A 14,097-nucleotide genomic window follows, 5' to 3' on the forward strand; every position below is an offset into this window, starting at 1 on the left:
TATATACCTGTACAAAAGAGGAGCAGCTTTGCTTCCCACGTTCCTTCTACAAATTGTTTTAGGAGGCTTCCCTGGAAATGTTGAATGGAAGGCTTTGAAATAAAACGCACAAAGATTAGCATGAACTAATTCAGATATCAAATATCTCAAATATTTTCTGGTTCCTCCTTAGATTTTAGTTTTATGTACAGGAAAAATCTAGCTGGGATATAGGTCTTCCAAGCAAAATTTTTACCTGTGGGTATATTTTATTATTATTATTATTTGGCAGCTGGGATCTATCTAGGGAGCATTAGTTGAAAGCATTTGATCACAAGCTTTTCTAATTTGTCGTATATTGCTAGCTCTATAGGCTCGTGATCCTCGACAGGGTAGCCATCTACTAATGAAGGAGTCGAAGGTCTCACCCTTGCATTGTAGTTAAGCCGTATTAACCTGTTGTTTCAGATAGTTCTCATGTTCTGATATTTTGTGTCAAAACCAATGATTGCCATTGTTTGAAGAGAAATATTTGGGTACCCCAGGCTCAATTCATGTCAATTCTCTGTGTAAACAGTGTTACTAGTAGCATCTAAAGAGATAAATTGCTTCTAAACCCTATGAAGTCCTCCCCCCCCCCCTGCTAGAAAAAATTAATACACCCTAGTTAGATATCTCATTAAGTATTATGGCTCATAAGAAAATATTTGAATTATTGTCTTTATTTCTACTCTGAATAACTATTGTGTCCTTCACTTAAATGTTCCTTTGATGTTATTATTTTCTAGAATTGTTGCTTATAAAATAACTATTTTGACTGCAAAAGTGGAAACCAGTGTAACAGCTAGTCAATAAAAGTTTTATACTTGTATACTTTTCTATGTGCCTTAGTAGTTTTATATCATTCAACCTTTTCTATATACTTTACTATCTTATTATTATTATTACCCTAGTTGAGCTATTCTCATTACTATCATGTGATTGAGGACTCCCATCCGTTAATAACTATTGCAGACTGCTATCTTGCAAAAGTAAATCATGGCTATGATTCTATGGAATCAAGGGAGCTTGCAGGGGGTAAGCTACTCCTCCCTTGTAAGTATAAAATAGTAAAGGATACTATTAACAATTTTTTATGCTAATTCCCCTCCTCCCCCACTCAAACATATATTTTATCCCCTTCTGATAAAGTTTCTTCAGTTCTACTAACAGCATCAAATCAACTAGATGGTTGTTTCTATTGAGGTTATCATAGCTACAATAAAAAGTCTTAGATCTCATATTTTATAATTTTTTCATTTTATGTCAGTCCTTCACATTATGAAATTTTGTTTTTGGACAGCACTTCATTTTGTGACTTTTTTCTGTTTTTATTTTTGTCATTATCATTCTGCTTTGTCAGTTTTCGTTCATTCATAATATTCTTCACTTCATGCATTGCATTTTGTTTTGAATGATAATTCCCCCCCCCCCTCCCCTCTCTCCAGCTGTTTTTCTTGCCTAGCGACTGCTTAGTCTGCTTTTTCTCTAAGTTTTTGTTTTAAACATTATTTAATTATAAATGTATAAAGCATTTTGCCTTTGTCAATAGTATACTTTTATTCTGGATGTATTCTGAAGTAATTTCCTTGGCATGGAGAATATGAATGTAAATGAATTATTTAGCCAAAGCACAAATGTATTGATTTACAATAGATTACAGACAGCGTGTGTTTTGGCGAGCTCTTTGCCATTTTTCTTCCATGTCACCAAAGGTTTCCTAATGCATTTGAAGCAGGTAAACTGTTTATTTAAGTCTGCTTGTCAAATACCGCCAATGATTGCCACCACTCTTGTTAGCCGTAGGCGTGGTCTTGGCAGTGGTTTTTACAGGAAATACTTATTAGTATACACTGTGCATTGTTAGAAACGTGAAACATGGATTAGCAAACACGGAAAGTAATCAAACATGGTATACTGCATGTTTTTAATAAAATCAAGGGACTCAAAACATGTATTACATGGCTTTGCCTAAAATATGAATGATATTTTTCTCGTAAATGTGGCTTATTGATTTTATTGCAGGATTTGAAGCAGGTAAACTGGTTATTTAAGTCGGGTTATGTATTGCCACCATTGGCTGCCATCATTCTTGTTAGCTGTAGGCGCGGTCTCGACAGCGTTAGCTACTCGCGTATTGCAATGTTTTTTTTTTCTATATTAACTGGTTTCTATTCAGCTAATAAAGCTATAAGCCAAAGTAACCAAAACACACACTGTCATTCTTCTAACCCAAGAAATTTCTTTCAGTAAATAACTGTTTTATTCTTTTGGTTTTCCTTTTACTGTAGCACCTATTTGTTTTTACCTCTATCCTTATTTGTATTGCATGTTTGTTTTATTAGTTATTTATTTTTTGTTTAATTTGCAGGATATTTTCACCTCTTGAAGTATCCATGGAAAGTTGAAGCTTCGCTTGACGAATTCTGGCTGTTCCGTTTTTGCTAAATTGCCTTTATGTTGTTTAATTTTCCGTTTTTCTCTTTTTTTAATGCAGCTTTGGTTATTTATTTAGTTTCATCTTTTTCGTTATGTGCAATTTTACAAATTTTAGAAGAAACCATATCCCCATAAGATGTTAGTTTTATGTTTTTTATTCTTTTTTGTACAAATTTGTCCATGACAATTGAAGTTGTACTTAAGTTTGTACTTGTTCGTCTATATTTTAACCCTATATTATCAGCTTTGTTTAGGATACAGAAAACCTCATGCTGTTTCGAAAATGGGTGGCTCATTTGCAAACTTGATGAATTCCAGAGAGCGAACAAGAGAGAAAAGTGACAGAAAAGAGGCATTACTTATTTTCATTGTAAATTATCAGTTTATTTTTCTTTCTATCTTTTTGTGTGTGGGTTTGACTCAAAGAACCTGTTTAAGCAGATAGTATTGAGTAAGATGACTACGATATCTTTGTCGTAGTAATATATTTTCGTTACTTAATATTTAATTAAGATGTTAGTTAATTCTAATTACTTTTTTTCTTCATGGGCACAGGAAATTTAGACAAAAAAAAAAAAAAAAAAAAAAAAAAAAAAAAAAAATCGATTTTCTTTCTGAACTGCTCAAGCAGTAAAATTTGGTAAGTTCTTAAACCCTGTTTTAACTGTCTTTCAAACTGGTGTAGATAATAAATTGGCAAACTCTCCGTCGAACGAACTATCACTTATCTTCAATTGATTTCAAGTACGCAGAAGTTAATAGCACAAACACAGTTGGATAAAGTCCAGATTGGAAGTCGGATCTGTATTTTGGTCAGCATGCATGTTAAAACGAGTTCAATTCTGAACGGTTTGTTTTTAATTCGTCTTAACATCAACAATAGCCCAGTATAATAAGTATAATCAAGGTAGAAAAAAAAAGTGTTGCTACTCCTGCTCCCTCTCAGTGTGGTTTTTGTTTGTCATTATCACACACAGGAAAAAGCCGTTGGCTCTTTTTTGGTCGGTCATACTAAAGAATGAACTACTTTGTCATCACTTATACCCAATTTGCTACACAAAAACTATTGACCGGTCGTATTAAAGAATGAGGCTACTTTGTCATCACTTATATCCAAGCTGCTCTTTAAAGTAACAGTGACACAAAAACTAGTAGCATGTCGTATTAAAGAATGAACTACTTTGTCATCATTTTAACCCAAGCCACTCTTTAAAGTAACACTGACATAAAGGCTGAAAAAGATTCACAGCACTGCATACCATCCAAAAATTTGATGTTTCTTGTTGCTCAAGATAGGAGACTGTAGTTTTTGGGCTATGGATATTCTAATAGTTCAGTTTTCATTTCAATCTGACACAGTTTGTGCAGAGTTTCTGGTTGTTTTGAAATTTCCCCTAAATTCGTTTTCGTCACAAAAGGTTATTATTAAGATAAATTGAAATAATAATTACCAAACCTTAATCAGCTTCAAATGGCGACTCTTCTTCACTTGACAGTTTTCCTTGTTTTTTGATCTCCGGTTACTATGGGCTAGACACACACACATGAACACACATATACATACACACACACATGCACATACAAATGAACACAAACACACACATATATACATACACTCACACATGTACACATGCACACAAACAAATACATACACACATGCACAAACACACATGTAGACAAACAAACAGATGCAGACACACACACAAATGCACACATACACATGCACACACAAACACATGCAGACACACACACAAACATGCTCACACGTGCACAAACACATGCACACACACACAAGCACTTACAAATGCACACCCACATACACACACACACACAATTTTCTACCGTTGGCGCTAGAAGAGAGTATTTGGGGAGGGTAAGAGTTAATGCTGGTCATTATTTTTGTGTACCAAAAATTAATATAACAAATTTTATATGCATTTTTTAAGTTTTTTTTAAATAGTATTTTTGTTATTTTTTTGTTTGGACCTTAAAAACATTTTGGCTAGCTAGGGAGGGAGGTAAATATATCAAAGGGTGCATTTTAAAAACATCCCAACAAATTATAACACACACAAACACATACATAAATAAACACACACATACATGCACACACACACACACACATAGATACACACACATTCATACACATACACATGCACCCCCCCCCCTACACACACAATTTTCTACTGCTTGGCGATAGAAGAGAATATTTGGGGAGGGTAAGAGGTAATGCTGGTCATTATTTTTGTGTACCAAAAATTAATATAACAAATTTATATATGTCTTTTAAGTTTTTTTTTTGTAAACAGTATATTTGTTATTTTTTTGTTTGGACCTTACAAACATTTTGGATAGCTAGGGAGGGAGGTAGATATATCAAAGGGTACATCTTAAAAACATCACAACAAATTATAACAAACACATACATAAATAAACACACATACCAACACATACATGCACACACATACACATACATACACACACAAACATACACATGCATACACAAACACACATACATACACATGCACAAACACATACACACACACATATATATATATATATATATATATATATATATATATATATATATATATATACATGTACACACCCACATGCAGACACACACACACACACATAGTATTCTAGCCGATCCCCAATAGTATAATTTGGCTCTTATTCTCAAATTTGCAGTGAAAAATGAGTTAACTTTTTCCTCAAGTTGCTTTTTCACACTTATATTTTAGATTACAAGAAATCTTTATTCATTATTCTTGAATCTAGTGAAATAGATGAATCTTCAACAAACCTAGATGTTTCATAAAGGTCAGGGTTTTACAGTATGAATTATCTAAATATGTTACAAAAAAAAAACTTTTCAAAATTAAATCATGCTTTGGCTGCAATTACACCATTTCACAAATTTTCTCACTTACAGAAATACCTGTAAAATTGGGTTTCAAATAGTGCACCCACAACTCAAAATGACTCAACCCTAGAGAAGAACAGAAAAGCTCTTAATACTGGCAGTTTTGCACATGATACCCTAATAAATGTAAATTTTAAAAAAAATATCACTTGTTTCTCTTAATTTAATTAAAGAACAATAAATCTATTAAAATGAAACAAGTTTTCTCATTAGGAAGAGAGCCAATAAAATTCAGATTTTACAAGTGCAATCAGGACTCAAAATGATTCAACTCTAAAAAAAGGGAGATATAAATGAAGAATAAATTCATTTGATAGAAAATACTCTTTTAAAATTATACAAAGAAACAAATTGTCAAAATATTTAAAGATACTATGAATCTATTAGAAAGAAACAAATTTCCTCATTGCCAAAATACCCCATAAAACCATGTTTCCACTAGTACAAACATGACTCAAAATGACAATTTTGAAAAAAAAGGTCTTAAGCTATACAAGTTTTGATCAAAATACTGTACACAAAATATAAATTTATTTGAAAAAATTGAAAAGCTACTCTATAATACCATCAAGGAAAGACAGAGCCTCAACAGTGTCTACACATTTCAACACATCTTGCTTTTGTATTGTCCTTTTTTTTGATGCCAGGGTATGAGAACATGCTTCTTTAGCAAGTCTCTCAATGAAGAATTCCTAAAAAAAAATTAATACCATGAATTTTCTCAACCACAAAAACTCATGTCTAAACAAAAGAACACATCTCTTTCCAGGTTTCCAAATAATGAATGAGTCTTGAAAAAAGACATATTAATCAAAAGCCATGACAATTTGAAGCAAAAGTATATGTCTACCTTCCCCTCCCCTCAATAGATTTTGCAAAATGGATCCCTTGGCTCCAAAGAATATTTTCTGATTTATGAAGAACAGTTATATGGTATTGTGTGCATAAATAAATGCTGAGTAAATTATTAATTGAGTAATTATATTTTTTGGAATTTTTTTTTGGGAATAAGGGCTGGTAATCAGAAAACCCTTGCAATAGGACAAGCAAAGAAAAAAGAAAAAAGTGTAGTTTGATAATCAGACAAACACAAAACAATAATCAGAAATAAATTAGCCATTATCTTTGGCTTATTTATGCTACTAAATAATATTTATTTTAGTACCGGAAGAAGATAATATTTTTATGCACACAATACCATATAACTGTTCTTCACAAATGTACAACAGATACAAGCATATGAATATTTTTTTATTATTTCGGTACTAAAAAAAATATTATTTAGTACAAAAATAAATGGAAAATAATAAGTAGATTTTAACAGTGGTGCTTGAATTGCATTAGCATATCATGGCTAAGTAGCCCTGAAGGATGTTACAATATGATACTGTTTGATTACTTGTACACTGATACTTCGTAGATATAGAAGTATTATTTTTTACTGGTTTAAGTTGGAAGCTTTGCCATACAAAATCAGTGCCATACAAAGTGCCAAGTCTTGAGAAGTATTCAATCATTCCAATCATTAGATCAAAGCAATAGTTCTGTGCAACATACAATTTGTCAGAATATAGCAACCCTATATGGTTTGATCTTGAATCCTTAAAAGGACTTGTTTTCACTTGCTATCTCACTATTATTGGCTATTTATTAATACCTCAATATGACTCATGAAATTAAAATATTAGTGTTCTTTTGACAATTGCAAAAGAATGACTCAGTAGAAACTAACATTTATTTTGTCACCTTGTCTTACCAAAAATAAAAATAAAATATTTTAAGACTAAAATTTATGGTGTAGAATGGGCAAGACATAGAAATCTGTCTTTGGGTGCTTATAAATTTTGAAAAAAATATGCCACACTTTTATTTTTAGTTTTAAAAGTTGCAGTTCTGGCCAGCAGGCTTTTATTTTTTGTATGTTTAGAAAAAGTGCTTAAATTATTTTTAAAGGGCCTTCAAAACATTACAGATTGATATATTTGTTGAAATTGGGACTGATCCTGTTATCAACAAGTTGATGTTCTTCTTGTCATGATCTCTACCTTTATAAATTTATACAAGCCTGTTTTTAATTTTTTCAGCAGAAAATAACAGTCTAGTTCCATGCATAAACATATGTAGGGACATGGGCACCTGTCCCTGTTTATTCTAGGCATTTATACTAAATATTTATTCAATTTTCTGTTGATACGACTTTCTCTTTTTTTCTATTAATAAGTTCTATTTATTGTAGAAGCCCCCTAAGAGATAAAAATTCTCTGAACATTCCTTGCAGCAGAAAAATCCCAGTGATACATGTCTAAAAGACCATAAAGATATATGTGATGACAAGCAGGTTGTAGACAACAGTTTAATAATAAGTAAAAACTGGTATCAGAAAATCCCTATATTCTGTTCAAGGATTTATTAGAGATTTTGTTTTCCCCTCCTTCCTTTGTAAAGATTCTGTGATGATCAAATATCCCCCATTTCCCAATAATAAACACTATAACCTTTGCCCCAGGGGCTGTGGGAGTCATGTCATCAACAGATGCAGTTATTAAACCTTTCAACTATTTGAACAAAATTGTTATCACAGAATTTGTGTTAGTGTTGAGAAGGGGGGGGGGATGATAAAAAAAAATGCAAGGTGGCTGGTTGCCCTCCACTCACTTTTGATTCCTAAAAAAGACAAGGGCTGACAAAACTGTAGCTATGTCCCAATTTTAAATAAATTTTGCTTTTTATAGTACATTTGCTTTAATGGTTTCTTGCTTTACAGAGGTCAAATCACAGCCTTCTTAAACTGCAATGTCAAAAGAATCCTGGCTGACATCTCTTAGTTTCCCAATTACATCCCAATATATGTCCTAATCAAACAGTTTGTGGTAACAACCCAGCTCAATAGTAACCAAAACTCTAAAAAACGGAATTTTGATACCAACAGATGCATCAAAAGAATCAGATTTTAATACTGATTTTAAATATATAAGTTTCATCAAGTTTAGTCTTACGCATAAAAAGTTACGCGCCTGAGAAAATTTGCATGATTTTTGAAAAAAGGGAGAAACACCCCCTAAAAGTTATAGAATCTGAATGAAAATCACACCAAAAATGTGGAATTTTGTATTTTTTGCCAGAAGAAAGATCATGGATGCGTATTTAATTTATTTTTTTCCAGGGCTGATCGTATCAACCCAGTGGTACTAGAATATCGTGGGAGGGCTCATTCGAACAGAAATTAAAAGTTCTAGTGCCCTTTTTAAGTGACCAAAAATGGAGGGCAACTAGGCCCCCTCCCACGCTCATTTTTTAATATAATGCACAAAATATAATGCACAAAATGCACAAAAATTTATTTATGCACAATAGCAATACAAGCATATGAATATTTTCTTATTATTTTACCATACAGGTACAGCAAAAAAAAGCTTTCTGAGCATCTGAAAACACAGTAATCATCTCTTGTTATGACTGATAGTGAATGTTACTCCCAGGCAAGCTAACAAGGTTTTACTAGGATTTAAATGCAAAGTATGGAATTGTAGATGCCCAGAAATATTCTTACATATAGGAATTATTTATAGTTAGTGGCCTGGGGGAAGACAGATATGCAAAAACCATGATCTTGGCCAAGTTCCTTAGTTGTTGTTTAACTCGACCAAAATGTGTATAAACAATTAGCTTTGGCTCAGCATCTTATTTTCAATCTCTGTTTTTATTTTATCTCATTTTCTTGTATTTGTCTCAATTTTTTGCTATTTTTGCTGAATATTCATAATTTTTGCAAGATAAAATATAAGTACTGAAACCTTATTTATATTCACAGTCCCATAATATTAAACCTTTCAACTGAATAATCCAAGCTGAATTTTACAGCTAGACAGCACTACCACATCCTATGCAAAACACCATTTTTCTTTTTTTTCTTCTTTCCTATTCTAATTAAAGAAAAATAGGAACTTGGCATTATATGGGTATTTCTAAAAAGTTAATTTTGGTTAATGCTAATGAAATAAAATAGGATGAATATATAATAGTTTATAAACAAATTTGGGCTACATATTTGCACATTAGGGGGGGGGGGGGATTAAAGCATTGCATATATTGTAACCTAACCTAGGTACAGTAGAAAGGGGTAACTTTGATTTAACTTTGAACAAAATCAATAACAAACATTAAGTGCTCTCTATCACACAACAGTGGAATTGCTTATTCAAACTTATTACTAGATTATAGCTAGATGGCGTCTCAATTAGTTGGTAGTTCTTGAAATCAGCATCATACAAAATTTTATCTTGTTAATTTCAAGAGAATTTGAGCTGTTCAAAAATGTGAAAAAGTGCTAAAAGTAAGTTACTCTTTTTTACTTAGATAAACTAAACTAGGACTTTCATTTTGACATTTTTTCTATAGCTGAGGAGCTGAATGGTTAGGTTTTCTGGTGAAATCTCTTCCGTATTCCATATCTTCAATATGGCGGCAGTGGTCATTGTTTCCTGCAAGTATTTTGTTTTCAGGGTAACTTTGAACATTTATTCAAAGCTGGCCTTGTCTTTCTACAATATGGATTTCAATATTTTGTGCTGGCCAATTGTTAAAATTTGCATTGAATTGGTGTAATAACAATAATAATTTATTTTCAACCCACTTTTAGCAAAACAAGTGGAGTAAATTACACTAAAAGTGTTTGCTCTGCTGTTCAGACCTTTAGGAAACCATGGCAAATCTGTTGATCCCAGGAAAACGCAAATCAAGTTCAACTGTTATACTTGGTTTTAACTACTGATTAAATTTTGGACCACTTCCTAATTTTCCAGGCCTACTTTTGTTTCTTCTTTGATGGAAGTCCATTAGCAATCAATGGGAGTGGTGGGGTAAATCTTATCTAACAAAATTGAAGTTCCTGTATTACCTTGCTCTAATAGAGCTTTCATAAACAATTTGAAAGAGTTGTCTTTCACAGCTTGCTTTAAAAATTGGTGGGATTTTCCCTGTCTCTTTTGGGAAAACCTAGAATTGTAAAATATTTCAATTGTATATATTATTCCTTTGAAAATTTTGGTTTTATTTCCTTCTGGTTTCATTGTTGGTATTTTAGTCTTGGCCTTGCTTGAATTCTTCACATTTTATTGGTTTTACCAAAATATTTGCTAAAATAAAATCTTCATTGACCTTTTTAAGCACACAAAACCAGACAATGCAAGATAGTATGTGAGTTATGATGAAGAAGTGATGGAAAAGGCTCTTGAGGACATAAAGAAAGGAGACCTAACAATGAGAAAGGCTTCAGAGAAATACAGGGTTTCTTTGGGTCTCTTTCTCACCAAATGAATAAAAAGCATAACGAAAAGGTGGGAAGACTGACTGCATTGTCGGAGCTTGAGGAAGAAGCCATCATCCCTCAATTGCTTACCTGTGCTGAGTGGGGGTTCCCTGTCAATTGCTTTGAGTTGAAACTCATAGTCAAAAGTTATCTTGAATCAGTTGGAAAAAGAGTAGATTGCTTTAAGAATAATGTACCTGGATGAGAATTTATTGATTCATCCCTAGATTGACATTGTTCACAGCTTTGATTGAGAACTGTAGCCAATTACTCAAGGAAACGTGCTTCTATTTCATCTGGAATGTTGAATGACTACTATGACAATTTAGAAGTGACTATTCAGGATGTGCCAGTGTTTTTGAATATTTACAATTATGATAAGACTAACTTAAACAACAACCCTGGGAAAAAGAAATGTATTGTGAAAAGAGGTGCCAAATATCCCTCCAGAATAATGAATGAAACAAAGGGACCAATGTCCCTAATGATAAGTGGAAATACAGAAGCAAACTGCTTCCATCATTTGTGTACTATAAAGCTAAGGAAATGTTTAGCTCATGGCATACAGGAGGCCCTAAAGAAGCTCAGTATGCTGTATCTAAGTCTAGATGGTTTGAGAGTGAAGTTTTTGAAGAGTGGTTTATGTTGCTGGCACTCCCTCACCTGAGGAAGAGAGCAGGAGGGAAATTTTTGTTGGGTGACAACCTGTCTTTCCACATTTCTGCCAAAGTGTTGAAAGTGTGCAGAGAAAACAACATTTGCTTTGTATGCCTCCCCCCAAATGCTACAGATATACTACAACCACTGGATGTTGCTTTTTTCACTCCAATGAAAAGAGCATGGAGGAAAATACTTGATGATTACAAAATGGACAACCCAAACAAAACCTTGGTAAGAAAAGACAAATTGCCCCAGCTTTCAAAGCTACTCCTGGAAAGTCTAGCCACAAATGGAAAAGCAAATCTTAAAAACGGTTTTGCCAAGTGCTTGTCATGCTCCAGAGTCCTCCAGGACTGCCTGCTTTCAGCCCAGCAAACTCCACACAAGGTTGTAGACAATGTCAGCAAAGTTTTATTGGTTTATTGGATGTCATGCAAGCCTGCAGATTTTAAAAAATCTGTAAGGAACATCATGCACAAATGTCTTAGCATCACACCAGGGAAAAGTATTGGAGATGCAGAGGATTCAAGTTGCAAGTCTGACACAACTAATGTCCCAACAGGATGTGAGAGTGAGTCTGAAATGGAAGTTGCTGAGTTGGCAAGCACTGGGCTCTCTATAGGCCTACTGTTGAGCAGGGCAGTAGCAACAATGGGTTCAAACTATCCACCAACCTGCATGGATGGATGTTGGTTCATTGCAAAGTTCTTCATGGGCTGTATTTACAAGTATTTTGCAATTTTGGAGGTAGATGCCCTTCCTCTGATGGTTTTCTAAATGTGGTCTGCCTGCAAAAAAACAAGGATGGATCCTTCTACATTCCCAGAGTCAAAGACTCAATCCATCCTGACCAGGTACAGGGAGATCTTCCAGCCCCCTGACTCACTCACAGCACAAAATTTGCATTTTATCATGACTTTGGTCAGCTGATACTGCACTAATTTGACTCTCTTTTGCCTTTTTATTTTAGAAGTAATGCTTTTCTCCCAATAAACGAGTTTTTTTTTTTTAACTGGAAGTCTTATGCCAGAAGAACTCATCGACTGTTCAAAGTTACCTGTTGAAGTTTTTGAGTGTTCCAAGTTAAACACCCCCAGAGGTAACTTTGAACACCATTTTTAGATAGGTGTAGCTCTAACAACATGAAGACTAGCAGTTTGGGACAGTTGCCATTCAGCACAGAATGATGGATTCCCCAAATGCCAAAAACAATTTTGAGGAAATCCAAGTTTAAAGAATAATTTCACAAAATAGCCTTGATTTTTCATGATTTTTAGTTCAAAGTTACCCCTTACCATGTACCTTTTCCCCCTAAACCCCAAAAAAACAACAGTTTAAATATTGTATATGCAAGGAAAACCACACTATACATTCCATTACTTTACAGAGGTGTCTTAAATTAACCCATCAAAAATGGGTTTTTGTGATTGGTTTCCTTGTAACTGGCCATATAATGCCCAAGAACCAAAAAATAAATAGAAAAAAAAACTATGAAAACAACCCCTAAATTAGAAGAGGTCCTTTCTAGATAATGGTGAAAGGACTCACCTTTCACCCTTTGAGGTAAGAAGGTTACTATTTAATCATTACATGAAAAGAGGTCTCTTTTATTACAATGGTTGTTTTTTTTTTGTATTTGCTGGGTCAATTTTGCTGTGATGTTGTTTTAAGGGGAGTTTAGGCTCTTCTTAAAGATTCCTACAAATTAGTTTTCAAATAATATTTTATTAGCCTATTAATACTGATGAAAATAATATATTAATATTTATGAATGAGCTATAAATGAAATTTTTTTCTCACTAGAGAGTTTTTTTAGATACATATTTTTAAACTTTTAGTTAGGCTACTAGGTCATGGACTGTTTGGCACCCCTTTAAGGGGTTAAAATGGAATTTGCTGAAGAAAAAATTGTGGAATTTGAAGAGCTAAAAAAACATCAAATTATGTATTAAATATTCTCCTAGATAATTTTTATGACCATAGGCTATTTAAATTTACCCATAAATGCTTAGGCTATCTCTTTGTTTTAAGAATTTTAGTGTTTCCTTCTGAGTTGGTCTTACTATAAACTAGTTCCAATTTCATAATATTTTATGCTTTCTTTCAAATGTGCCCCTCTCTAATCTGTACCAAACCTGACTGACAATTAGCCTAATTTCTAGACAGAGATATGTTCATCTAGCCCAGGTTAGAATAATGTTCATATAAGTTTACTGCAATCAAATGAAATAGCTCTATTCCTTACAGTGGCTTTAGATATGAGAAAAACTGACTCCTGGTTTGCTAGGTTTACATCTGGATCCAGCTTGATCAGAGTTTTTACTCTTGAGAAAGGCAACTTCAGAAGTTTGTCTTCAGTTTTCTTTACTTTCTGCTCAGAATGAGTAGTAATTTCGGTAACATTAATACTATGAAGTGTCTCAGAACCCCCTAGTTCTTCAGAGTAATCGCTTATTTCAATGTCAACACTTTCTTCCTCCATTATTCCGATTTCAGAACTTCTGTGAGGGTTCCCACAACCAATGTGCCGCTCTTTTAAAACCTTTTTTCAGGTTGCCAAGCGTAGAGTCACAGCTTCACGCGGTTTAAAATCCAAATTAATTTCGTACAAAGACTACAAAAAATAATCCTTATAAGCTCAGTGAGCTTGGAGCTAGTGAAAAACTGCTGAATGAGCGAAAAAATTATAAGAATTAAACTTTAAACAAAGAAATGATTACAACAATGCGTCTCAATGAATCCACTG

At 33.3% G+C, this 14,097-nt stretch overlaps 2 protein-coding genes across 3 annotated transcripts in view; one reads left to right on the forward strand and one right to left on the reverse strand.

Annotated features, from left to right (window-relative positions):
* LOC148946667 (uncharacterized) overlaps positions 1-2,732 on the forward strand; it is a 61,535-nt gene extending 58,803 nt beyond the window's left edge. Inside the window, exon 11 of one of the 2 annotated variants that reach the window (XM_089096322.1) lies at positions 2,390-2,732. In XM_089096322.1, coding sequence (XP_088952448.1) covers positions 2,390-2,407 — 18 coding nt within the window. In that variant the 3' untranslated portion in view covers positions 2,408-2,732. The remainder of the gene's footprint in view (positions 1-2,389) is intronic. The other variant, XM_089096321.1, reaches the window with a different exon arrangement.
* A 3,160-nt stretch (positions 2,733-5,892) lies between these two features.
* Positions 5,893-13,899, reverse strand: PolE4 (DNA polymerase epsilon subunit 4). The gene is made up of 2 exons (XM_089097079.1): positions 13,597-13,899; positions 5,893-6,075 (listed from the first exon to the last, which is right to left on the reverse strand). The coding sequence occupies exons 1-2, from the start codon at positions 13,831-13,833 to the stop codon at positions 5,935-5,937; spliced, it is 378 nt and encodes a 125-aa protein (XP_088953205.1). The 5' UTR covers positions 13,834-13,899; the 3' UTR covers positions 5,893-5,934.
* Positions 13,900-14,097: the final 198 nt, after the last annotated feature.

The sequence above is a fragment of the Artemia sp. Qi Xiang Cuo genome, chromosome 11, assembly GCF_049724085.1.
Source record: "Artemia sp. Qi Xiang Cuo chromosome 11, ASM4972408v1, whole genome shotgun sequence".
Classification (NCBI taxonomy): Eukaryota; Metazoa; Arthropoda; class Branchiopoda; order Anostraca; family Artemiidae; genus Artemia; species Artemia sp. Qi Xiang Cuo.

What these genes read in the sequence shown, in the direction of transcription:
- PolE4 (XM_089097079.1), bottom strand. Translation starts at nt 13,833, where the DNA reads ATGGAGGAAGAAAGTGTTGACATTGAAATAAGCGATTACTCTGAAGAA. An exon ending in TTCTCATATCTAAAGCCACT is followed by an intron (nt 6,076 to 13,596) that starts GTAAGGAATAGA and finishes ATTTTTTTTTAG; the next exon opens with GAATTCTTCATTGAGAGACT.